This window comes from Macaca mulatta, chromosome 1 (genome assembly GCF_049350105.2).
Source record: "Macaca mulatta isolate MMU2019108-1 chromosome 1, T2T-MMU8v2.0, whole genome shotgun sequence".
NCBI classification, from domain to species: Eukaryota; Metazoa; Chordata; class Mammalia; order Primates; family Cercopithecidae; genus Macaca; species Macaca mulatta.
Genome location: NC_133406.1, coordinates 194638761 through 194666177, shown reverse-complemented (window position 1 = coordinate 194666177; position 27417 = coordinate 194638761). Strand labels below are relative to the sequence as shown.

Here is a 27417-nt window from a genome sequence, read left to right as displayed (position 1 = left end):
AGGTATCTATGATATTCATGTTATTTGACAGGAAGGATATAACAGTTAATTTGTCTTGTCTTTTATTTCTGACACCCTGTGCTGCTCAGATATTCCATAATCTCAGGCAGAGTTCTCTTGAAGTTTGCGGTTTCACAACCCATAAATGGCATTCTGACATAGTTGCCTCTTTTTTAAAGGACATGGGAAGAAATATGTGGACAGAAGTTTTCCTGTGGTCTGAACTGTACAATTTACAAGAATGGATTTTTAGGGTTCCGCTTTGCCAGTGCAGAATCTTGTGACAGAGGAAACCCCATTTCTTTAATGAATTTGTTTTTTGTGTTTGTGTTATTTTGCAGGATCTCTAAAGTAAGAAGCCCATAGCAGAGGCCTTTCTTCCCTGGCTCTACAGTTAATAAATAAATGTATGAATAAATAAGAGAAGGCAGATGTTTCTTTTGCCATACTGCAAATTGTTGAGCCCTGTCACCAGTCCCAGGGAAATGTTAGGCCTTCCTAGTCCTGGCAAAGCCACAGGAATATTGGTACAAATGGATTCTAATGCCACTAAAGAAAGTCCTCTGTGTGGGGATGTGTTACCTGGAGGTAAAAGTAATATCTTCTTTGGTCAAATAAAGGATGTAAAATATGGCTTTCATTTTCTAAAAATCAAACAAATATTTTCTCACTTTAGCATTATTTAAGGAGCTCCATGCTGTCTCTCCTCCACCCAAGGAGTACTACTCTGCAATAGTACTGCTCTTCAGAGCAGGCTAGAAAGAAATCCATTTGCTACTGTTGTCAGAATTTTCTACTGAAAGGTAAAGCACAGTGATTTATAGCATTGGAAACTAGAGTTAGACTGCTTCAGTTTACCAACATGGCTGAAGACAGGAACATTTCTGGCTAGTATAATTCATATATAGGTAACCAGGCACCAACATATTGAGGAAATGCTACTTTCCTACTTACCACTGGTATGATCTTAACCTCTCTGTCTTTAAAAAATAATACTAATTTAAAAAATAATAATAATGGAATAATAGTACATATATCATATGGCTATGATGAATACTACATGAGTATTAATGTGTAAAATGCTTAGAATAGAACCTAATAAATAGTTAAGCACTTAATAAATGTTGGTTGCTGTTATGTCATTATTATTATTGTTATTATTATTATTATTATTATCATGTAGCCTGGTCTTGGGTATTAGAGAATTGCAGAATATTGAGTAGAAACTTAGGGTTCAGCCATAACTGCAAGCCTTAGCTGGGGACGGGAGGATAGATCAAGGTTGGGGCTTTTGGCAACTGACCCTGATATTATCATAAGGCTTTCCAAAGTGGGAGCCGGTACTTGTTGAGAGCTGCTAGATTTCTGAGGTGTTCTAGTTATCTTTAGGACCTGCTACTGAACTGGGGATTCTGAAAAAAGAGGGTGCTGAGAGGGCTGAATAATTGGACTAATACATGGAGAGGAAAAGTGAGGGCCTGTAGCTAGTAGGTGGGTGAGTTTGCTTGGGTAATTAGAACAGTGGCTTTCAGACTTTTTAGACTTGACCTCAGTAACAAATAGAGTTTACATTATGACCCATCACATATGTTTGCATTTGTATATTTGTATGTATTTCAGTAATGGATGTCATAAACACACATTTCACAACAGTGCTTACCCTACGGTATGCGAAGGACTCTGATATTTTCTTTTCTATTCTATTTCATTTGTATATGTACTTTTTGTGTGCAGGTAGTTTCCCTTTTTGGAAAATGTTGATCCTGACTTCCTAAATTGATATAATGTCTTACTAAAGAGGCATGACCCGCATTTGAAAAAGCACTGGTTTGCCTATGAATTAGTCCTTTGAACATTACCCTAGAAAAAAACAGTTTGACACACTTTGTCATCTAGGTGAATGAGAGAAGCCCATCAGAGTTGGCAGAGCCTCTGAAGCTGGGGACAAGACTTGCTTCTCTTTGGCTCTCTTAGCTGCCAGGGTTTAGCTCCACAGTTTACTTGATCACTTGGTTTTCTTGAGTCTAGGTTCTTTTTCTCAGATGACTTCCTATTTGTTGAGACTGATCTCTTCCTTTAGACTGGGAGATTGCTCCAAGAGGGCAAGAATTACAGTAATAGCTAACACTTCTATAGTGCTTTCTCTGTGCTAGGCACTTTGCTGTTTACGTATATTAATCCTCACCGGAGCCTATATATTAGGTACCTTAATGATCTTCATTTTACAGGTGGGGAAACCAAAGCATACAGAAATATGCTTAGCTTACCCTTCAATAGAGGTCTTCTGCAACTTACCTTAAATATTAATGGATGAAATTAAGTTAGTTTCTGGGCTTATTAACTTTCCTTATGGCTTTTCTTACCACAAGTATATTCAAATGATTAGAGAGTAATAGAAATTGAATAAAAAATGTCACTGAACTTTGTCTGAAGGAATACAGTTTAGTTAAATCGGTCAGATTCAGCATTTGAATAATGACTGCTTTGAGCCCAAACATTAAAGCCCTGTAGTCTTCCTTCAGGCTTGGGTTTGAGAATGAATAATGTTGCAGAAACACCCACATAGTCTTAGCTCATTATTTTACCAGTTTGAGATCCTTGATCTTTCTTCCAGTCCCTTGCCCACTGCAACAGCTGTTTAGCTTGGCCCATGCCTTCTGGGTTAATAGTATTTCTGACACAGTGTGAGTTTTCAAGTTGCTATGTATAATTTCTGCCAGAGTCTTGACTGCTGCCAGGCCTCAGGGTTGGAGGTTGCAACTGATTTGTGGGGGAGGGTGCTTGTCACTGACGCAGGAACAAGGTGCTTTCTGTAGCTCTGATTTGTTGCTGGCTGAGTGTGAATGATGTCAGGCAGATCAGAGGACAGCTGATTCATTTGGGATCTGGAACTTGCCACTGTCCCACCGCTGCCTCCTGGGCTCTTAGGTCTTTTGTGAGGGGAGGGGAGGGGTGTTCTGAAGATCATGTTTTTGGAGAAAAGTACTTTAATTTTTGCCGTAAGTTTGGGAAGCTTTTATAATTTCCTTTGGCTGACAGAACTGCATACCCCTTGTGTGAGAGAACTTCCTACCAAGACTCCAATGTGAGGGCAAAACTTGAGTAGCCTGGAGAATGATGAAACGGAGGCGAGAGAGACTGGGAGCACCATGTCTGCGGATTCAGTAAGGAGGCTGGGGTCTCTATGGAAACTGGCAGATGTCAGGGAAAAAAACTAATGCCAACTAACACAGCTTCGTTTATTTGGATGAAGACTATTTTGGAGATGCCTGTCAGGAAGAGGGCTGAGCTGGCTTGATTAATTCAAGGTCAAAACAGTGGTCCTTGGCAGGGGCATATGAGGTTTCCAATTCCAGAAACTGAGTTAGATGTCATTTTAGGGGTTCCTGAATACTTGGGGAACTGAGCAAAAAAATGAAGACAATTATTTTCTTGCCTTGAAAGCAAATGTTTATTTAAAGTTAGTGTCGAAGCTGCAAATACAAGCCCCATGAATGTGAGAAACCAATGGAAACAAAAAGTACCTCCTCCTTTGACTAGAGAGGGTATTTCTGCCCATGGCCTGTCAGCTCAGGACCTCAGATCTGCCCTTGCAGATTCAAGCATGGGTCCTTTAGGGTGTGACCTGAATTTTATTTCTATATTGGCCAATATAGAAATAAACTTTATTAGGTGAGAATATCAAAGCTGGGAGTGGAAGAAGGCTTCCTCTTCAGGGTGACTTTTCCAAGAGCACCTCAGGCTTATTTAATGAAGAAGTGCCAAGTGAATTCATCAGTAAATTAGAGAACCAGTGAAAGAAGAGACCTAGAATCCATTTCATCTCAATTATCTGTCTTGAACTGCCTTTGTTTAACTCATCGGGTGAAGGCAGTGTACTTCAGATTTTCTTCCTGAGTCAAACTGCTTGCCCCAAGACAGACAGGCTTCTTTAGTGGGCTTCTTTTGTGATGTTGCCCTTCAGTGTCCATGGATGCTTATTGATTCAATTAATGATTCTATTAGACCTTGAGAAACAGGATGTGTCTGAAGTGTATAGTTGGAGTATTGACACACTTAAAAAAAAAAAAAAACCTTTTATTCCCATAGTGACACAAAAGTAAAAGACCATTTAAAAACAGACTTCATCAACTAATGTATTATTTAAAGTAAAGGTCACTTGTTAACAAAATTAAAATTTTTTAAATGGAGTTTGTAGTTTAAGAAAACTTAAATGGTCAAAAATCATGGTTCTGTTTTTGCTTTTGAGAGTGTCTTACTTTATGGCCCTGGCGGGAGTGCAGTGGTGCTGTCACAGCTCACTAAACCTTGACCTCCTGGGCCCAAGGGATCCTTCCACCTCAGCAGCTGGGACTACAGGCATGCACCACCAAGCCTGGCTAATTTTTAAATTTTTTTTTATAGAAATAAGGTCTCTCTATGTTGCTCAGGCTAGTCTAGAACTCCTGAGCTCAAGTGATCCTCTTGCCTCAGCCTCTTAAAAGTGCTGAGATTACCATACCTGGCATGCTTTTCAAATGTTGGTACACTGCTGTTGGTAATCATTGAATCTGTTTTATTGACTTTGAGTTAGAAAAATACCCCCTGAGGAGCCAATAAGTAGTTTGTATATCACCTTTTCCTTTTTCAAACAATCTTTTTTAGACTCTAGACACATTGTATAACCAGTTTGCAGGGTAGTAATTAGGGGCAAAAAGAAAATAAAATTTGCCGGCCTGGCGTGGTGGATCATGCCTGTAATCCCAGCACTTTGGGAGGCCGAGACGGGCGGATCACGAGGTCAGGAGATCGAGACCATCCTGGCTAACATGGTGAAACCCTGTCTGTACTAAAAATACAAAAAATTAGCTGGACGTGGTGGTGGGCGCCTGTAGTCCCAGCTACTCGGGAGGCTGAGGCGGGAGAATGACATGAACCCGGGAGGAGGAGCTTGCACTGAGCCGAGATCACGCCACTGTACTCCCGCCTGGGCAACAGAGTGAGACTCTGTCTCAAAAAAAAAGAATGAAATTTGGCTTTCATAGATTTTTATAATTTCAATTACATATTGAACAAAATGGCTAAACTTCATTTTATGTGATAAGACTTAAGGCTTCAAAATTTTGTATAAGCATATTATTCAGGTTAACAAGTAAGTACTGTCTAATGTTCTAATTGGTTCTAACTTATATATGAAGGAGCTTAACTTTGAAATAGTTCTTTGGAAGAGTGAAAATTCTTTTTGAAAAGGAGAAATTAAAATTAACATTTTTACTTCTTTTAACTTTAAAAAAAATGTTGAGTTTGTAGAAATATGGGCATAACTGTAATTTTAAATAGCTGTTTGCCCTCCTATATTCTATCCTGTTATGACCCCATATTGTGTATCCACCTGAGAAGTAAATTGAAGACCACTAGAGTGATAACGACTAGGAAAGTGAAGATTTCCTTTGAATGTCACTGTATCCATATTATAAACAGTCAGAAATAACAGTACAAGAAACTAATAATGTTATCATTTTGAAGTAGATCAGGTACTTATGTGATACTTAAGTAATTTTTTTACCTTGGAAATTAAATATGGTGTGTTTATAGAAAGCCATGCCACTAAGGTAGCAAATTAAATATTATGAATATTATTTTTGTTATTTTTATCATGTGTAATTTCTACTAATGGTAGCAAATTAGAAATCTGTATTTATCACCTGTTTTCAATCTAATGATCTTATTTAATAATCTTCAATGGGACTTAACATGTCAAAATGGCTAGATTGTTTTTATGGGAAAAAATAACCTGGGAATCTAAAATTTAAGTGGAAGCAAAATACATAGTTAACTGACATTATCTGATACATTCATTAGAGAAAAGTTAGCTAAACAAATTAGTATTATTGTAGATATAATCAATAATTTATAAACTATTCAGAATGTTTTGCTCTTAGGGACATACACATTTTTCTAGGAAGTTTTAGTCATTGAACATTAAATATTAACTATTGCCTGCTAATTGATGAGTTGTAGTAAATTTGCAATGTTTGGTTTGCCCAGAAACCAATTCTAAATTGGCTGGGCGCGGTGGCTTACATCTGTAATCCCAGCACTTTTGGGAGGCTTAGGTGGGTGGATCACTCGAGGTCAGGAGTTTGAGACCAGACTGACCAACATGATGAAACTCTGTTTGTACTAAAAATACAAAATCAGCTGGGTGTGGTGGTGCATGTCTGTAATCCCAGCTACTTGGGAGGCTGAGGCAGGAGAATCACTTGAACCCAGGAGGTGGAGATTGCAGTGAGCCAAGATTGTGCCATTGCACTCCAGCCTGGGCAACAAGAGCAAAACTCCGTCTCAAAAAATAAAAATAAAAATAAATAAATAACAAATATGTTGAGTAGCCAAATCTTAAATGTTGTATTTTAATTTTATGGATTAAGTTTTTGTCTCTGTTGTCATCCTGTACCAACATTGGTACTAAAGTATGATATTGGAGAATGATTTTTGACCACTTACTTTTCTTGAACTTTTTGCCTAAACCAAGCCACTTTGAATATGTTTCTTTTTGGTTGAAAAGTTAATCACTGACCTTGTTTTTTTCCTGTTGTGGTACCTTGTCAGAATCTCTACCCTTTGCCGAGGAGCTGAAGTAAACCAGCACATGTTTTCACCCACATCTGCTCCAGCCCTCTTCCTCACTAAAGTCCCATTTAGTGCTGATTGTGCTTTGGCTACTTCTCCTCTTGCCTTTTTCCTGAACCCACGAGCCCACAGCAGTCCTGGCACTCCTTGTTCCAGCCGCCCACTGCCGTGGAGGTAAGGAAACTTGTTGTGAATCTGGGCCTTGGCAATTGCTTCTGGCCAAATGGTAAAACCCATACCTTACTCCTTAATGGGGAGAAATGGAGTAAGAGTCTTGGTTCTGTCACAGAGAAGAGTGAAATAAATATCACAGATTTCTGTTGTATTGAAAATGTCAGGAGAAAGGAGGGTAGGTTATCAGTACTTGGATTTTTGAGGCTGTTATAAATTGTGTGCCCATCCTGACCATTGGACAACCTTGTGAACTATGACCTGTGACCACCCCATAATGGCGTGGCAGAGTGCTAGAACTCTTTGGAGGTTCAAAAGTTCAAACCTCACATTTTACACGACGGGAAAATTTGTGTACACAAGTTAAATGGTTTGTTCAGGTTGAGGAAAATAGACCTTCTCCCCTTTTTTTCTGCGTTCCTTTTCTTATATTCAACATTATTTGATTATGTGCTATCTGCTAGGACACTGTTTTAGGCATGGGAAATAAAGCAGTGAACATAAAGCAATAAAATCCCTGTCCTCAGGGAGCTTAGATTCTAGTGGAGAAAGACAAGTTAATGAGTAAATATATAACATAATGGATAGACATGGTGCTTCTGAGAAAAATAAAGTAGGATAAGAGAATGTAGAGGCCAGGGCTTGACATTTTATGTAAGGTGGTCAGGGAGGTCCTCAGTGATAAGTTGACATATGAGAAAAGACCTGAAGGAAGTCATGGAGCCTGAATGGAGATATCTGGAAGAAAAGTGTTCCAGGCAGAGGCAACATGAAGTGCCAGGGGCCTAATCTAGGAGCTTGCTCCATGTATTCTTTGTGCAACAGAGTCCAGTGATGCTGGTACAGAATAAGTTGGGTGGTGAGTGTTGGGAAGTGAGGCCTGAAGTATAGTGGGCAGCCAGATTAAACAATTTTGAGGCTTTTTAAGATGGAGTTTCGCTCTTGTTGCCCAGGCTGGAGTGCAATGGCACGATCTCGGTTCACTGCAAACTCTACCTCCCAGATTTAAGTGATTCTTCTGCCTCAGCCTCTGGAGTAGCTGGGATTACAGGTGGCTGCCCCCACGCCCAGCTAATGTTTGTATTTTTAGTAGAGACAGGTTTCACCACGTTGACCAGGCTGGTCTCAAACTCCTGACCTCAAGTGATCCACCCACCTCGGCCTCCCAAAGCGCTGGGATTACAGGTGGAAGCCACCAGGACTTTTGTTTTTATGCTGGGTAAGATGAGTAGCCACTGGAAGGTTTAAATAAGAATGTCATGATCTGACGTAGATCAAAAGATCACTCTGGGCTGGGTGCAGTGGCTTACACCTGTAATCCCAGCAGTTTGGAAGGCCAAGGCAGGCGGATTGCTTGAGTTCAAGACCATTCACGAGTTCGAGGCCAGCCTGGGCAACATGATGAAACCCCGTCTCTACAGGAAATGCAAAAATTAGCTGGGCATGGTGACGCATGCCTGTAGTCCCCGCTACTCGGGCGGCTGAGGTGGGAGGATGTCTTGAGCCTGGGAGGTGCAGGTTGCAGTGAGCTGAGATCACACCACTGCACTCCAGCCTTGGAGCAAGACCTTGTCAAAAAACCAAAAACAAACAAAAAAGCAAACAAAAAATCCTACTCTGGTTATAGTTAGAAGGTCACCAGGTAAGAGACAATGGTTATTTGAACCCATGGTGATTGAGATGATAAGAAGTGGTCAGATTTGGGGATGTATTTTAAAGGTGGAATTGATAGAGGAGGAAGAGATATCCAAGGATTGAGCTCTGGGGCAAGTTTTAGAGGTTGGGGCGATAGTGCGGAATTAGACTAAAATGAATTAGCTATTCATTCAGGAGCAAGGACCAGGAGAAGTATCTTAGAAGCCAATTGAAAAAAAAAATGTTAAAAAAGGAAAGTGTGATTGATCAGTAGGTGTTTGTTAAGCTTCTTGTTAGAGAATAGTAACCTGAAAAACTAAAAGTTTAAGTGAAGCACGATGTATCACGCAGACTTAAGTGACATTATTTGATACAGGAGCTTAAATTCCACAGGCAGTTTGGGACAGTGATAGACTGCCATAGGACAATGTTAGAGGCTAACTTCTCTCAGAAGGCACCTCTTCTAGACGTACTAGCGCTTGGCGTATGAGGCTGAGAAAGATTTTAAGTTGGGTAGCCCCCAAGACGTACCCAGTCTTGGCACATGGTTTTGAATATCTCTTGATGACTGTGGTCTCAGAACACACAACCTGGAGCAATACTGGTCTTACAGCTTTGGAGCTTGTTAAATTTCATGGAAACTTGTTAAATTTCTTGGTTTTTGTTTTTGTTTTTCCGTAGACTTGCTCACATGTTTGGTCACTGTATTAGTGCTTCCTTCCATTTTTCTTTTGTATCCATGCCATGCAAAGTGCCAGTTCATTGATATGAGAAGATTATTTTAGCTTGTTTGCTGGATATTTTTATATTCCTTTAAACATTCTTGAGACTCTGGGATGCAGTTATTTAGAAATTGTTTGATCCTTTGAAGGATTACTTTTAGGCTTTGTTTGGTGAGACCAGGGCAGCACATGAGGCTAATTTTTTCTTACTACTAGGGCAATACTTTGAGTACTCTATTTGATGCCCATGTATTGTGAGTTTTTTCCACTCAGGCTGATGGGAACATGAACAATTCTGCGTCCTTTGTGAGCTCTGAAGAGGGTACCTACTCATTTTCTTGGATCGTTTCCTTACCCACATATGCTGATAGATATTCAGCTAAAAACTCAGAGGAAGCCCCTGCAGATCTCCAGAGTTCCCCTCTGTATATCTCTGTCTACTCTGGTACCCTGCCTTGAAAATTCTAGCCATCTTAGCCTCCCCAAGTTCTCAACTCTGTCTTCTCAACTCAGGGAGACTGCTGGACTCTTTTTGAGTACCCCCTTTGCTGCTTCCTAGACGTGTTCTTCAGGTCGTAAGCTAGGGCTTACTTTGCATGTTTCCCTTTGGTCCAGTGTCTACAAACTATTGTTTCATATATTTCATCTAATTTTTTTTGTTTTTAAGGTGCACGGGTAAATCTGATCTCTGATTCCCCATAATGATGAGAAGCAGAGGTCTAGTCTTGCTAATATTTTGAGCTCATGCTTCTATCATCAGTTGTGATTATTGCTTTATAAGATTATTGGTTGACTGATTCACATGTTGCATAAGCCCAATAGAAGCAGATTCTTTAAAAAATTATTCTATCTTCCTTAGTCAAGAAAAGTTGGAAAATGAAATATCAAAAGAGTAAGAATAGGTAACATTTGCTGAGCATTTACTATATCTTAACATTTTTAAAATGACTTACATTTGTTAAATTTGATTCTCAAAATACTCTGATGAGGTGGGTGACACATGTTCATTTTTTTTCGATGAGGTGGATAATCTGAGTAAATCTGTTTTATAGATGAAGACACTGTAGTACAGAGAAGTTAAGGAAGTTATTAATAAGCAGTAGAAACTACCATTCAACCCCACAGTATCTTACTCCAATGTCTGTGGTCTTAACCCCTCGGCTGTTGTTACAGGATCCTGGGAGGTGTTGCTTTACTAGCTAGAAACCTCTGTGACCAGTGGCGCCTTTGCGTGAGCTTTGTTCGGGCCTGCTGGGCCCACTTGGCCTGGCAGGCTACACTTGGCTCAAGCTACCAGCCTGGATCCCATACCTCCAAAGAGACTGGAGCAGAGTGGTGAGGGGTGTGTGAGCAAGCGAGCATAGGGTCCGGCCACTGCACACAGTCAGGCATGCCAACTGCTGCAGCAGGGCGGCCAACTCCAGGGGCTAGCATGGGTGCTAGCTCACTTTGAGGCTGCATCAGGACCAGGCGCACCACAAGCAGCTTCCACAAGGGAATGCAGTGGTACCCAGAAGCTTGGAGACTCTGGGAGCCATCAGGCCCCAGAGTGGGAGTCACAGCTCAGGCTTGGGGAGCTCTCAGGTCTAGTCTCTCTGAAGGGCCGCAGCTCTTCTCTCCTTCTCTCAAGTTTTCCCCTTCTGTCTTCTCTCCTTGTCACCCACAATGTGGTAAGCAAGGGGCATATTTCAGCTCTATTTGTATTACAGCTGTTTTTGGCCCTGCCATTCGGCGGGTCCTGAGTTCTTGTCCTGCATCCAAAAGGAATGAGGTACACAGACAAGTATAGGATGAGCAAGACAAAGGGGAACTTTGTTGAGTGATATAATAGCTTAGAGGGGACCCACAGTGGGTAGCTCCTATCTGTAGGCTGGTCCTCCCATTGAGTGTTCAGCTCTCAGCAGAGAGGAGGTCCTGGAATGGGTGGTTCCTTTCTGCAGGCAAGTGGTCCCATTGTCTCCCTGTGATCCCTCCTCCCAGGTCTGGCTGAGTCTAGGGGTTTTTATGGGCCTCATAGGGGAGGAAGTGCATGCTGGGTGGTCCATGGGCAGCCATGGGTGGGCCCAGGGAAAAGCACCACAAGTTGCCCTTGCAGTTTCTAGGACTGGCGACCCAGTCCCCAGGCTTCAGGCTTTCCCTGGCTTGAAGGTGGGTCTTCACTGTGGACCAGCTTCCTTCTGCCCAGGAGCCTGTCTGCCTCCTGCTGCTGTTCATGGTGCCCAGGCTATTCATGCTAAGGAGTGCCTGCAGGCCAGCACTAGGCTGTCCTCAGCATACCCCTCAGCCTCCTTCCCATGCTTGTCAGTGCCCAAAGTCTGGAGGGGGCCAAAGTGGCAAGGGGGTTGGCGTGTCAGCACTGCTCTGAGCATGTGCACAACCAGCTGGACTGTGACAGCTCCCGGGCTGGGCCCCAACTTTGCTCTGAAATTGGAGTTGGCACCGACAGGGGAGAAGCCAGGTAGCGAGAGTAGACAATTCTGAGCCTGCGAGGGGCAGGGGCCTTCCTAGGCCCAAGAGTTTAGAGATGCCTGGGTCCGAAGCTGCAGCAGGGCAGCAGCAGCTGCACCCAGGGAGTTCCCACCCAGGGGGCTCCCACCCCACCAACTCGGAAGGGGTGGGGCTCCCGCTTTTCCCTGTCTCCCACTGACTTCGTAAGCGTGCAGCCCCAGCTGCACCTCCCAGCAGTCTTCGGCAAGGGCTTCCGGTCCAGTGCATTGTCCTGGGCCAGGCGCTGGGCTGCTCCAACGTATCGAGTCTGGGGCTCCTGGCAGTGGTCATGCCAGTTGTTTACATGGTGATCTGCTCCATGGGGCTGGCGAACAATGTGGGCATGTTGTACTTGCTGCTGTGAGATGCCGCTTTCACTTCCCACCCTGGGCCCCTGAAGCATGGTCCCAGCTCCATGTCTCGGGCCAGGCCCCTGTGCTCCGTGTGCAAGCACGGGACCACCCTGGGCCCAGCTCTGCCCTAGTGCCCCTTTCTGCCTGTTCCTCTGTGCACTTCTCTCCCCCTGGCGGATAGCTCAGCTCAGTCTGGCCCAATTGTGGCAGTTCCCAGGGGTGGGTTCCCAGGGCAGTGGGCTTGTTGGGGGGCTTCCAGAGGAGGGTTCCAGGGACTGCCCACCTTGGCGTCTGCACCAGAAGACCCGTGACCTGCGCCTGTACCCCACTGCAGCCAGCATCATGGCAGTGACTGCTTCATGGCAATGATGGGCTGCTGCTGCCATCACTGTGATGTTTCTGATGAACCATATGCAATCGAGAATTTATTTAATAAGTTTACAAACTCTGAGCACTTACCAGCTCCCGGGCACTGTTCTTAGCACTTGAAAATGTAAAGGTCATTTGCTTCTCACACCAGTTCTATGAGAGAGATTATCATTGTACTTATTTCACACATGAGGAAGCAAGGGTACAGAGAGATTAAATAAATTGCTCAAGATAACACAGCTGTGTAAGTGGCAGAACTGGGATAGAAACCTGGGTAGTCTGGCTTCAGAGATCACATTCTTAACAACCACACTGTTCCATGTCTTCATCTGAGATACTTTCATTATGTAATATCACATGTTCTGAACCAAAGTAGTTTTTGCAGCCTTGGGTCTTTTCCCAAGGTTATGTATTAATAACATTGTTTAATAAATCCTCCAATCCTGGGGGTGAGAATTGGTATTCTCACAGTCTATTGTCACTTCTAGGTCATTACCTTTATTACCTTCTTGTAAAAACCTCTGTTCTTTTTTTTGAGACAGGTTCTCACTCTGTCACCCAGGCTGGAGTGCAGTAGCATGATCTCGGCTTACTGCAACCTCCACCTCCCAGGTTCAAGCAATTCTCCTGCCTCAGCCTCCCCAATAACTGAGATTACAGGCACCCGCCACTGCACCTGGCTGATTTTTGTATTTTTAGTAGAGAGTGGGTTTCACCATGTTGGCAAGGCTGTTCTCGAACTCCTAACCTCAAGTGACCTGCCCCCTTCAGCCTCCCAAAGTGCTGGGATTACAGGCATGAGCCACCACACCCGGCAAAAAAATCCCTCTGTTTTTTTAGGCTTGTATCATTCCATTTTACCCCTGCTTCTTACTTCATCAATTAACTTAGTTTTGTTCTCTGTATTCAAATTCACAGTCCAGGACAGAATCTGTGCTTAGTGAAGACAGTGATGAACCTCCATTCTGCAGTATCCTTATGATGAACCTCTCTCACTCAATTTATTAAGCAAATAAGCAAGTAAAGTAGAAAGATGAGAAAAATGGTTCTAGTAAACAATATGCGTAAGTGAAGAACTGAAAATTGAGTGCTACTGGCAGTGAATTTGACTCTGAGTTCCAGGAGAGAGGGAACTAGGAGGTGGGGACTTCCAAGGGTGGGTTCCAGGGACTGCCCAACTTGGCATCTGCACCTGTGGACCCATGGCCTGCTCCTCTACCCCACTGCAGCCAGAGTCATGGCAGTGGCCATATTAGGATGTCTTTTTTATCTCTCTCTTTTTTTTTCTTTGATGAGTATAACTATTATAGGCTCAATTATGTTCTACTAAAATTTGTATAGGTTGAAATCCTAACCCCCAGTAACTCATGGTATTTGGAGATAGTATCTTTAAAGGGGCAATTAAGGTTAAATGAAGTCTTTGAGATAGATCCTAATCCAGGGTGACTTACGAGAAGAGGGGATTAGGACACGGACAAGCACGGAGGGAAGGCCATGCAAAGACAAAGGGAGGTAGCCATTTACAAACCAAGGAATGAGGTCATAGAAGAAATGAACCCTGCTAATACTCTTATCTTGAACTTCTAGCCTGAACTATGAGGAAATAAATTTCTGTTGGTTAAGTCACCCAGTTTTTGACACTTGGTTATGTATGGCAGCCCTAGTAAACCAACACAGCTATTGAGGCATTTGGCTGCATTGCCCCAGAGGATTGGAAAACAGTGTCCCCTTGTATCATAGTGCAGTGAGGACTAGCCCTGCTTAAGGTCTTCATCCTCTTTATTGACTGCATCTTAGGGATGGTCTTAGGACCTTACAAATTGTTGCCCGTAATAATTTGAAGGACAATCAAGATACAGTTTTGAAATGATACCCACTCTAGCTCTGTAATACATTGCATTTTATGCCTTGATGGAAGGAATGAGTCTGTTATAAACAGACATTGATGCTAGCTCTTAAGTGTCTCAGGTGGGTATGATGAACCTTAGGAGGCATAATAAATTTAATTGTGATTTGGGTTGAATTAAATAACCACTAACCTGTAGTTCATTTGTATGACTTCTAAGAAAATGATTCCAGCATACTGATTGGCACTCAGATGTGGGTGTTGCATTTTCAGAGTAAGAGTACTAGATTGACTTTGTGTTGCAACTGGTGTCATTGAAGAGAGGAGGCAGTTGTGTCTCTGGCTATTCACTGGCCCAGCTGTAGGCCTGCTGGGGATAGAAGTTTGATGTTAACAACTTAATGGAACACAGAATGACTTAAGTTTTGAATCAGTTTTGAATTGCCATAGACTCTGTCAGCCCTGAAGTAGGAGGGCTTGCAGGAGGAAATCCTTACTAGAGTGATTTTTATATTGGAAGCATTCTAGCTTTAGCTTGCTTCCTACTGCATAGGAATTCCTTCCATACAATCTCTAGCAAAAAGCTATTCAGCATTTGCTTGAACATCTTCAGCAACAAGCAGTTCACTCTCGAAGCTTTCGTCCATTAGTACCAATTTAGTTCTCTGGTGCCTCCTATGTCACATGTATGAGAGACTTTTCGGTAGACTTGTGTGGCAGATGGACGGGTGTTCCTTTAGGCCTCCTCCAGAACTAGGCAGCCTTTGAAACCCCTTTCTGGTAGTGTCAAAATTATTTCCTGCCAAAGAGAAAGCACTATTTTCATTTTACCAACACCTGCTTTTCTTGTCTTTTTTTAAACAACTGCTTTTCAGAGTAATTTCAAAAGAGAAGCATCTCCCAGAACTTGTTCTTATGCTGGCCCTGCTGCATAGTGGTGGTAGGCAGATTACTTCACTTCTTTATACCTCAGTTCTCTACATCATTAAAATGGGACTTACAATGGTACTTCAAGGATTATAGTAAGAATTAAGTGAGTCAGTACATCTACAATTGTTTAGAATATTACCTGGGCTGCTATACCGGTTATTTTGCTGCTTCCATTGTTGGGAAACTCAGATGTTGCTAATTCTTAGCACTTCATTTTGCTTCCATTACTTTTTTCTTTGCTTCCATTACTTTTCTCATATTCTTATTTTCCCTTGGACAACTGTACGTATTGCCCACTATATGTCCATACTGTGGAAGCTCCATTACTGGCTTAGGTGAGGCAGTGGAAGCTGGGTGCCCACCTGCCCTCTCATGCAGTCTCACTGATTGTTTCTGCTGAAAACTGTCCTGCTGGGGCTCAGCAGGGCATGGACTGAAATGAAAAACACTTTGAATTACATTCTTTCTAAAACACCAGTTTTTGGCAAGGAGGAAAGACCATCAAAACAGTTTTAAGGTATTTCATTTCTCCTCCTACAGCAGGGAAAGAGCATCTTGAGAGTATCTTCAGAAGAAGTGATTCTCTTGTTAGAGAAGGGAAGGTTTTTTATTTTTTTTTTTTATTTTTTCATTGAAAAGGTAAAATAAGGAAGACTAGTAGCTGTGATTTAACTTCAGGAACCCTTATGTGTGACAGTGTTTCATAGACCCTGGCTCCAGGTGACCCTGAATAAAGATATAATTCTGTATGGCTAGATGCCAAATGCTTGCTCTTGCCTAAGAGCAGGAAGCTGAAGCTTTCTAGGGTACTTCTGTTTCTAGAACTAGGAAAATTTTATTTACTACATTTAACATTGTATTATGGAAAAATCTCAAAAATATTCAAAAGTAAAAAGACTCATACTATATCCCCAGTATCGTCTACATTGTCAGCTCATGGTATACTATTTCATCTACATCCCCACCTGTTTTCTTTCTCTGTCTCTCTTGCTTATTTTGAAGCAAATCTCAAATTTTATGTCATTTTGTCTATATATATTTGTATCTCTAAATGTAAGGACTCCTTAAAAATGTAATCACAATATTATTACCACACCTAAAACAATTAATAGTTTATCAATATCATCAAATATCCAGTTAATATTCAAATGTTTTTTGCAGTTGGTTTTTTGGAATCAGTAGCCAAACTATGTCAGCACAGTGTATTTGGTTAATACGTCTCTTAAGTAGGGTGGTGATACAATTTAGTATCTAAACTAGGAAACTTTTGATAATGAAAGGATTCTGTTAATATTACTGGGACAACAGATATAAACCTGTTAAATAAAATAATTGGGATGTCTGATCACTCTTTCTTTTTTTTTCTTTTCTTTTTTTCTTTTTGAGACAGAGTCTCTCTCTGTTGCCCAGGCTGGAGTGCAGTGGCACGATCACAGCTCACTGCAACCTTGAACTCCTGGGCTCAAACAGTCCTCCAACCTCAGCCTCCCAAGTAGCTGGGACTACAGACATGCACCACAAACCTGGCTAATTTTTTCCAGTTTTTGTAGAGATAGGGTCTTGCTATGTTGCCCAGGCTGTGCTGCAAAGTTTATTTTAATCTAGGGTGTTCTCACTTTCTTTTTTTTTTCCTTGCAATTAATTTGTTGCAGAAACTGAGTTGTTTGTTCTTGTAGACTTTCCCACATTCTGGATTTTGCTGACTGCATCCTTCAGAGGTTTTTTCTAACATGTTCTTATGAGCTCCATATTTCCTATAAACCGGGTGCTTGACCTTATTGTGGTTTGGTTGGGTTGAGGGGATGGGAAGAATACTTAACAGTTGGTTCAGTGTATATCTGTCAGGAGGCAGGTAATGTCAAGTCTCTCCCTTGTTTTGTTAGTAGTGGCCATTGATAATTATCACCTAGATTCATTATTTTCTTAGGAGTTTGCAAAAGATGATTCCCATTCCCTTTATTAACTACAGTACTTACACGAAAGAATTTTCTCCTCGTTATCTATTTTTTTTTTTACCCTGAAGTACACAGATAATTACCCTTACTTAAGTCAACTTGGCTTAGACTGTTTCCTGAGTCTTCAGCCTAAAGTCTGAGTGTCCTGGGTTCCTTGGTCAGTGTTTCATACCTGCTGATTACTGCTTTGTAGTGAAGATTGTTTGTCCAGAGCAGCGCAGGGGGAATTAGTGGTGGTGAAGCCCCTTGGAGTTTGCCATTTAAGTAGTTAACTGATTGCTCAGCTGAGGAAAACTTTGGCTTCCTCTTCTGGCCCACATAGAAAGAGGAAGTATCTGTAGTAGTCGTGCTTGTTATACAGACCCTGGGACTCTGAGAGGTGAGAATGAATCTAGAAGGCAGCAGCTTTTCCTTCATATCCCTAGATGTCACAGGAGGAGGAGCCAGTGCTGATCCTGATGGCCTCATTTTGGTAGATAGGATGGGCTCAGGGCTAGAGAGTCCTGTTGTTAAGAAATAAGCATATTGGAGTAGAGTCAGAGAAACAATTAATTTACGATGATCCTTGGCATAGAAGAATTAATTTTCGTAGGTTTAATTGTTTGTTAATATATACATATGTGTGTGTAGATAGATGGATTGATTTTTTTTTTTGTTTTTTAGGAGGGGATTTTTTTTTTTTTTTTTTTTTTTGGAGGAGTATCTTCAGGATAAATTCCTAGAACTGGGATAGCTGAGTCAAAAATTAAATGTATATGTAGTTTTATTAGATATTCTCCAGTTTCCCTCCACAGTTTATAGTTAATACTATTTTACATTTCCATCAGCAGTTTAAGATAATGTCTATTTGCACACAGCCTTGCCAACAATATGATTGTCAAGCTTTTGAATTTTTGCTAATCTGAGAGGTAAGAAATGGTATCTCAGTGTAGCCAAGTAAAAAGTCATATTAAAATATTCCTTAAGAAAGAAGGTTTTTTTTGGAGGGGGGATGGGGCGGGGGATGGAGTTTTGCTCTGTCACCCAGGCTGGAGTGCAGTGGCGCGATCTTGGCTCACTGCATCCTCCGCCTCCCAGGTTTAAGCAATTCTCTGCCTCAACCTCCTGAGTAGCTGAGATTATAGGCACCCACCACCACGCCGGGCTGATTTTTTTTGTATTTTTAGTAGAGATGGGGTTTCACCATCTTGGCCAGGCTGATCTTGAACTCCTGACCTTATGATCCACCCACCTTGGCCTCCCAAAGTGCTGGGATTACAGGTGTGAGCCACCATGCCCAGCCTGTTTTTTTTTGTTTTTGTTTTTTTAATCCTATGTGAAGGGAATCAGTTTTCCTGTCCTGGGAAATTGAGATAGATTTATTCATTCTTTCATTCATACATTCAACTGCATGCTAGGCCCTCTGAGCAGTAGAAGATGCCCGCATGGGCAGTAGGAAACTTCGCAGCATGGGGTAGAGTAAAAGCGATGGTTTTTATTTCGTAAGCTTTCAGCCTTATTCACCCCTATTCGGTCATTCCCAGAACTTTTCAAGTGATTTCTCTGGATTTTAGCAGAAATACTTTTTTAATATCAAAATTCCGAGAATAGTTCAAAGAGCTTTTCACCCCCTAAACCAGGGGTCAGCAAAATAAACCCCATAAACCAAATGTGACCTGTAGGCTGTGTTTATACAAACCACAAGCTAATAATGAAGTTTACATATTTAAGGGATATTTACAAAAAACAAGGAATATGTGACAGAGACCACATGTGACTTGCAAAGCCTAAAATACTTATTATCTGGCCTTTACAGAAAAAGTTTGACAGCCCTTGTCTTAACCCATACAGAATTAGTTCCTGATATGTTATCTCATCAGCCCTGAATACTTTAGTGTGTACTTCCTGCAGAGACTTTTCATAACAATACAGCCGTTAAAATCAGAAAACTAACATTAATAAATACTGCATCTAATCTACAAGTTTAATTATATTTCACCAAATGTCCCAGTAATATCCTTTGTAACAGAAGGTTCCGATCCAGGATCATGTGTTAGAATTCTCCTGTTATTCGTCTTCTATTTCCTTCAATCTGACGCAATTTTGTAGTTATTTCCTCAGCTTTTATAACCTCAATACTTTTGAAGATTACAGACCAGTTTATTTGATAGGATGTCCTTTAATTTGAATTTGTCTGTTATTTCCTCAGGATTAGAATCAGTTTATGAACCTTTGGCAGAAATATCACAAAAAGGTGGTATTGTGTTCCTTTTTTTTTTTTTGAAATAGAGTCTTGCTCTGTTGCCCAGGCTGTAGTGCAGTGGCACAGTCATTACCTCCTGGGCTCAAGTGATCCTCCCACCCCAGCCTCTTTGGTTGTTTTTGTTTTTTTGAGACAGAGTCTCACTCTGTCACCCAGGCTGGAGTGCAGTGGCACGATCTTGGCTCACTGCAACCTCCGCCTCCCGGGTTCAAGCGATTCTTGTGTCTCAGTCTCCCGAGTAGCTGGGACTATAGGCGCCCGCCATCACGCCCGGCTAATTTTTGTATTTTTTTTTTAGTAGAGACGGGAACTTTACCATATTGGTGAGACTGGTCTCGAACCTCTGACCTCAGGTGATCTGCCCGCCTCAGCCTCCCAAAGTGCTGGGATTACAGGTGTGAGCCACCACGCCCGGCCCACCCCAGCCTCTTGAGTAGAGTAGCTGGAAATACAGGCATGCACTACCATGCCTGGCTAAGTTTTTAAAAATTTTTTTAGAGACGGGGTCTTGCTGTGTTGCCCAGCTGGTCTTGAACTTCTGGGTTCAGGTGATTCTCCTGCCTCGGCCTCCCAAAGGGCTGGGATTATAGGCTTGAGCTACTGCACCCAGCAATGTTGTGTTCTCATTGCATCCTGTTAGGTTATACAGGTTTCCATTTTGTCCCATTACTATGAAGTTAACCTTGATCACTTTATTAAAGTGGTGTTTGCTGCCGTAAAGTTACTCTTTTTCCCTTGGTAATTAATAAGTATTTTATGGGAATGTTCTTAAAATTATGTTAGTACCCCATTTCTCATCAAATTTTAATGCCCTATTTTTAGGATCCATTGATGTTTCCTGGTTGTATTATTATACTATGCTGGTCACTGAATGTTATTTTTACAATTTCATAATTCTTTCTATACCCATCAGTTGGCATTTCACCATAGCAAAAGCTTTCACCTCTCCCTATTCATTTTTCACTTATTTTATTATACTGTATAAAATCAGTGGACTTTTGGCCAGGCACTCTGGCTCACACCTGTAATCCCAGCACTGTGGGAGTCTGAGGTCGGTGGATCACTTGAGGTCAGGAGTTCAAGACCAGCCTGGCCAATGTGTTGAAACCCCGTCTGTACTAAAAATGCAAAACTAGCCTGGCGTGGTAGCTCACGCCTGTAATCCCAGCTACATGGGAGGCTGAGGCACAAGAATCGCTTGAACCCAGGAGGCGGAGGTTGTGGTGAGCCAAGATCGCACCACTGCACTCCGGCCTGGGTGACAAAGTGAGACTCTGTCTCTCCACTCTCCCCTCGCCACTCCAAAAAAAATTCAGTGGATTTGTCTTATTTGAGGGGTTATATAATCTGTTAATACCATTATAGTTTTGATGCTCAAATTGTATCATATATGGTCAAAGGAAGTTTCTTCAGGCTGACTTTTGTGTCTTTTTGATGTCTCTGTCATTCTTTGGGAACTAAATATTTTTCTGGCCTGAGAAGATATTCCTGGCTGGCTTATTTTGTACCCTCACTAGCCCTTGAGCTTTTGCTCTAGGCAACATAGTTCTCTTTAGTGGAGAATGCTTTCTAAAAGCCAAAATATGCATCAGGCGTGGTATAATCCCAGCAGTTTAGGGGGCTGAGGAGTTCAAGACCAGCCTGATCTACTTAGTGATACCCCATTTCTTTAAAAAAAAAAAAAAAAAGGGCCAAGTGTGGCAGCACGTGCCTGTAGTCCCAGCTACTCAGGAGGATCATTTGAGGCCAGGAGTTCAAGGTTGCAGTGAGTTATGATCACATCACTGCACTCCAGCCTGGGCAACAGAGCAAGACCCTGTCTCTTAAAAAAAAAAAAAAAGAAGGAGGGGAGGGCAGGGGCAAAATATTGACAGTAGACATGGTTGCCGATACTTAGGTTCCCTGCTCCCGAGGAATATATATATGTAACACGCATGTCTTTATTTCTTAATTTCTGCTTATTGAAAACTATAAGCTCACACTGATACCTCCACTTCTAATTCCAGTTTGGTTCTAGTTTTTGTTTTTATATTTGTAGCTTCCTTCTTTGAAAGTGAGAGCTCTGGCCGGGTGCGGTGACTCACGCCTGTAATCCTAGCACTTTGGGAGGCTGAGGCGGGTAGAGGTCAGGAGTTTGAGACCAGCCTGGCCGACATGGTGAAACCCCGTCTCTACTAAAAATAAAAAAAAAATAAAAAAATAAAAAAATAGCCGGGCTTGGTGGTGGGCGCCTGCAATCCCAGCTACTCGGGAGGCTGAGGCAGGAGAATTGCTTGAATCTGAGAGGCGGAGGTTGCAGTGAGCTGAGATCGTGCCATTGTACTCAAGCCTGGGCAACAAGAGCAAAAACTCAGTCTCAGAAAAAAGAGAAAATTAGAACTCTGACCCCCACTATCCTTGATATATTTACTTATTTTTTTTCTAGTCTCTAATCACTAATTTATTTTCCTCAATTTATTTTCGTGAACAAAATATTGTGTCCTTCTACTTTAATGAAACATTTCAAGGGTTTTTTTTTTCTTCCCAACTTTAGCTTTAGGGTCAGGAGGTATTGTGCAGATTTGTTACGTGGGTAAATTGTGTGTCGTGGGGGTTTGGTGTACAGATTATTTTGTCACTCATGTAATGAACATAGTGCCCAACAGGTAGTTTTTAATTCTCTCCCTCCTCCCACCCTCCACCCTGAAGTAGACCTTGGTATCTATTATTCCCTTCCTTGTGTCCATGTGTATTCAGTGTTTAGCTTCCACTTATAGGTGAGAACATGAGATAATTGGTTCTTTGTTCCTGCATTAATTCGCTTAGGATGGTGGCCTCCAGCTGCATCCGTGTTGCTGTGAAGAACATAATTTCCCTTTTTTTTTTTTTTTTTTTTGAGACAGGGTCTCTCTCTGTTACCTAGGCTTGAGTGCAGTGGCATGATCTCGGCTCACTGCAACCCCTGCCTTCTGGATTCAAGTGATTCTCATGCTTCACCTTCCCAAGTAGCTGGGATCACAGGTGTGTGCTACCACACACGACTCATTTTTGTATTTTAGTAGAGACGAAGTTTCAACATGTTGGCCAGGCTGGTCTCGAACTCTGCCTCAAGTGGTCCATCTGCCTCAGCCTCCGAAAGTGCTGGGATTACAGGAGTGAGCCACTGTGCCCGGCCAATTTCATTCTTTTTAATGGCTGTGTAGTATTCTGTGATGTGTGTATATGTACTACATTTTCTTTATTCAGTTCTCTGTTGATGGGCACCTAGTTTGATTCCATATCTTTGCTATAGTGAATAGTGCTGTGATGAACACGTGAGTGCATATGTCTTTTTGGTAGAATGACTTATTTTCCTTTGGGCATATTTCCAATGATGGGATTGCTGGGTTGAATGGTAATTCTACTTTTAGTTATTTGAGAAATCTCCAAACTGCTTTCCACAGAGGCTGAACTATTTACAGTTCCACCACTAATGTGCAAGAATTTCCATTTCTCTGCAGTCTCACCAGCATCCATTATTTTTTGGCTTTTTATTAATAGCCATTCTGATTAGTGTAAAATGGTATCTCCTTGTGGTTTTGATTTGCATTTCTTGGATGATTAGCAATGTGGAGCATGTTTTCATGTTTGTTGGTTGCTTGTGTGTCTTTTGAGGAGTGTCTGTTCATGTCTTTTGCCTATTTTTTAATGGGGTTATTTGTTTTTTGCTTGTTCAGTTAAGGTTTTTTGTAGATTATGGATATTAGACCTTTGTCAGATGTATATTTTGCAAATATTTTCTCCCATTCTGTAGGTTGTCTGTTTACTCTGTTAATAATTTCTTTTGCTGTACAGAAGCTCTTTAGTCTAATTAGGTCCCATTTGTCGGTTTTTGTTTTTGTTGCAATTGCTTTTGGAGTCTTCATCATGAAGTCTGCCAGGGCCTATGTCCAGAGTGGTATGTTTTAGGGTTTCTTCTAGGGTTTTTATAGTTTTAGGTTTTACGTTTAAGCCTTTGATCATCTTGAGTTGATTTTTGTATATGGTGAAAGGAAGGGGTCTAGTTTCATATTCTGCATATGGCTAGCCAGTTATCCCAGTGCCATTTATTGAATAGGGATTCCTTTTTGCATTGCTTTTGTCCACTTTGTCAAAGATCAGAAGGTTGTAGATGTGTGGCTTTATTTCTGGATTCTCTAACCTGTTCTGTTGGTCTGTGTGTCTGTTTTTGTACCAGTACTATGCTGTTTTGGTTACTGTAGCCTTGTGGTATAGTTTGAAACTAGGTAGTGTAATGCCTCTGGAATTGTTCTTTTTGATTCAGATTGCTTTGGTTATTTGGGCTCTTTTTTGGTCCCATATGAATTTTAGAATAGTTTTCTCTAACTCTGTGAAAAACGTCATTGGTAGTTTGAGAGGAATAACATTGAATCTGTAAATTGCTTTGGGCTGTATGGCCATTTTAACAATATTGATTCTTCCTATCTGTGAGCATGGAATATTTTCGCATTTGTTTGTGTTTTTTTGCCTTCTTTCAGCAGTGTTTTTTAATTCTTGTTGTAGAGATCTTTCACCTCTCTCTTTAGCCATATTCCTAGGTATTTTATTCTTTATGTGGTTATTGTCATTGGGATTTCATTTTGGATTTGACCCTCAGCTTGGACGTTATTGGAGTATAGAATCGCTACTGAGGTTTGTACGTTGATTTTTTATCCTGAAACTTGGCTGAAGTTTATCAGGTCTAGGAACCTTTGGGCAGAGGCTGTGGGGTTTTCTAGGTGTAGAATGATATTGTCTGTAAAGAGAGATAGTTTGCCTTTTGTTTCTTTCTCTTGCCTGATTGCTCTGGCTAGGACTTCCTATGTGGAATAGGAATGGTGAGAATGGGCATTCTTGTTTTGTTCCATTTCTCAAGGGGCACGTGTCAAGCTTTTGCCCAGCATGATGTTGGCTGCGGGTTTGTCATAGACGGCTCTTATTTTGAGGTATGTTCCTTTGATGCCTAGTTTGTTGAGGTACTTGATTATCTGATCATTTTTTCCTCTGTGTAACTAATCTCCTTTTGTAACCACCACCCTTCTGGTGTATGCCCTTCTCACTTCATTGGGTCTCCAGTCTCCCCATGAAAGACTGGCACCACTGTTCTCTTCAAGCAGACAACTTCCTTATCCCCATCAGTCTCTGATATCCCAGGCCAGGTACCTCAACCCCAACCCAACCACGTGGCCACCATCATCATCATCTCGTGGCCTCTAGACTGAATTATTCAGGAAAGAAGGAGAGGAAGGAGGATTCTGAAGCCCCCTAAGTACCTCGGATTCAGTCTCAGGGGCCTGCACATTTTGAAACATCTGACTTGAGTTTTTTTAAGTTTCTTTATTTTTTAGAGATGAGGCCTCTCTTTGTTGTCCAGACTGTCCTCAGACTCCTGGGCTCAAGCAGTCCTTCCACCCAGCCTCCTGAGTAGCTGGATCTAAAGGCATTATACCACCATGCCTGGGCTTTTTTTTTTTTTTTTTTTCTTCTTCAGTCACATTTGTTTTTATTTATTCTAAAATTATTTCTTTGTTTGTTTATTTTCTTTCTAGAAATGGGATCTCGCTAAGTTTCCCAGGGTGATTTTAAACCCCTGGGCTCAAGTGATCCTCCCACTTCAGCCTCCTGAGTAGCTGAGACTAAAGAGACTAAAGGCATGTACCACCTTGGGCAGCATTTTTTTTTTTTTTACAGTCACTTTTATTTTTATTTATTTTAAAATTTTATTTATTTACTTGCTTGTTCATTACTTTTTTTTTTTTTTTTTCTAGAAATGGAATCTCTCTGTTGCTCAGGCTGATCTCAAACTCCTGGGCCTAAGCAATCCTCCCACCTCAGTCTCCCAAGTAGCGAGGACTACAGGAGTGTGCCACCATGCCTGGCTGAGACAAAATTTACGTAGTATAAAATTTGCCCATTGTGGTTGGGTGTGGTGGATATGCCTGTAATCCTAACAGTTTCGGAGGCCGAGGCAGGTGGATCACCTCAAGTCAGGAGTTGGAGACCAGCCTGGCCAAGATGGTGAAACCCCGTCTCTACTCAAAATATAGAAAAATTAGCCGGGCGTAGTGTCGCGTGCCTGTAATCCCAGCTACTTGGGGGGCTGAGTCAGGAAAATCACTTGAACCTGGGAGGCAGAGGTTGCAGTGAGCCGAGATCACACCACTGCACTCCAGCCTGGGAGACAGAGGAAAAAAAAAAAATTGCCCATTGTAAGCAGTTCAACGTAAGCGATTCAATGGTTTTTACTAAATTTATATAATTGTGTATCATCACTATAATCTAAATTTAGAACACTTCTGTCACTCGGAAGGTTTACTTGTACCCACCTGTAATTAATCCTACTCTTCTAATTCCTAGCCCTAACCAATAACTCATCTGCTTTTTGGTTCTATATATGTGCTGCTAAATGTAGTTTTTTGTTTCTGGTTTCTTTCACTTAACATAATGTTTTTGAACTTCGTACATGTTGTAGCATATTCATTCCTTTCTGTTGTTGAATAATGTTTTATTATTGGATAGACCATATTTTGTTAGTCCATTCACCAGTTGATGGACATTTATATTGTTTGCAGTTTGGGAGTATCACATTAATGGTGCTGTGTACATTTCTATGCATATCTTTGTATGGACATATGTTTTCATTTCTTTGGATAGTCAGAGAATTGTATTATATGGTAAGTTTATGTTTACTTTTTTTTTTCTTGGAGATAGGGTCTTACTCTGTTATCTAGGTTGGAGTGTGGTGGTGTGATCATGGCTCACTGCAGCCTCAACCTCCTGGGCTCAGGGAATCCTCCTGCCTCAGCCTCCCAAGTGGCTGGAACCACAGGCACGTGCCACCATACCTAGCTAATTTTTTTTATTATTACTATTTGTAGAGATGAGGTGTCACCATGTTGCCTACACTGGTCTTGAACTCCTGGGCTCAAGTGATTCTCCCGCCTCAGCCTCCCAAAGTGCTGGGATTACAGGTGTGAGCCACTGCGCCCAAACTATCTTCACCTTTTTAGAAAACACCAAACTGTTTTCTGCAGCGCACTGCATCATTTCACATTCACAGAGTTTATTTTTTAACATTCTCACCAGCACTAGTTACTCTGTCTTCTTGATTTTAACTGTTGTAGTGGTGTGTAGTATATCATTGTGGTTTTAATTTACATTTCCTTAATGGGTAATGATCTGAGTATCTTATCTCATTGTTAGCCAGTTGTATGTCTTTTTTGGTGGAATGTCTGATGAAATCTGTTAGTTCATTTAAAAAATCTGTTCTTTTTTTTTTTTAATATTGAGCCCTGAGTTCTTTTTATGTTCTAGATACAAGCCCTTTATTAGCTACATGATTTACAGTTATTTTCTCCCTGTCTGTGGTGGTTGTTTCTGTGTATTTGGATGGTGTCTTTTGAAGTGCAAAAATTGATAATTTTTTCTTTTTTATGGATCATGCTTTTGGTATCTAAGAACTTACTTGCCTAACCCAAGATTTTTTTTCTGTTTTCTTCTAGAAGTTTTACATTTTTTACTCCTAAATTTAGGTTTATGATCCATCTGAGTTAATATTTATGTATGGTATGAGGTCAAAGGTGTGTGTGTCCAATTTTTCTAGCAGAATTCACTGGAAAGGGTATCCTTCTTCTATTGAATCCTCTTGATACCCTTGTTGAAATCAATTGACCACAAGTGTTAACGGTTTATTTCTGGACTCTCACTTGTCTTCCATTAATCTATATACCTATCCTTGTGCTAATTCCACACTATCTTTGTTTAATGTGGCTTTATACTAAGTTTTGAAATCAAGTGGTATAGTTCCTCCAACTTTGTTCTTTTTCAAAATTATTTTATGCGTTTTGGGTGCTTTGTGTTGCTATATACGTTTGAGGATCAGTTTTTCAATTTCTTTTTTTGGGGGGTGGGGGGTGGGAGGGGACAGAGTCTCGCTCAGTAGCCCAGGCTGGAGTGCATTAGCGTGATCTCAGCTCGCTGCAACCTCTGCCTCCTGGATTCAAGCAATTCTTATGCCTCTCCCAAATAGTGGGACTATAGACATGCACCACCACACCTGGCTAGTTTTTTTGTACTTTTCCTAGAGACGAGGTTTCAC

The 27417-nt window shown here is 41.4% G+C and overlaps 1 protein-coding gene across 47 annotated transcripts in view; it reads left to right on the top strand.

Annotated features, from left to right (window-relative positions):
• Positions 1-27417, top strand: part of MAST2 (microtubule associated serine/threonine kinase 2) — a 256855-nt gene that overhangs the window by 138371 nt on the left and 91067 nt on the right. For 10 of the 47 annotated variants that reach the window (XM_077958428.1, XM_028834199.2, XM_028834198.2 and 7 more), the window contains exon 5: positions 6592-6786. The exons of 20 other annotated variants lie outside the window; for them this stretch is intronic. In XM_077958428.1, coding sequence (XP_077814554.1) covers positions 6592-6786 — 195 coding nt within the window. Of the gene's footprint in view, positions 1-676; positions 804-2821; positions 3165-6591; positions 6787-27417 lie in introns of those variants that run through there. 17 more of the 47 variants (XM_077958575.1, XM_077958567.1, XM_077958565.1 and 14 more) reach the window with 9 other exon arrangements.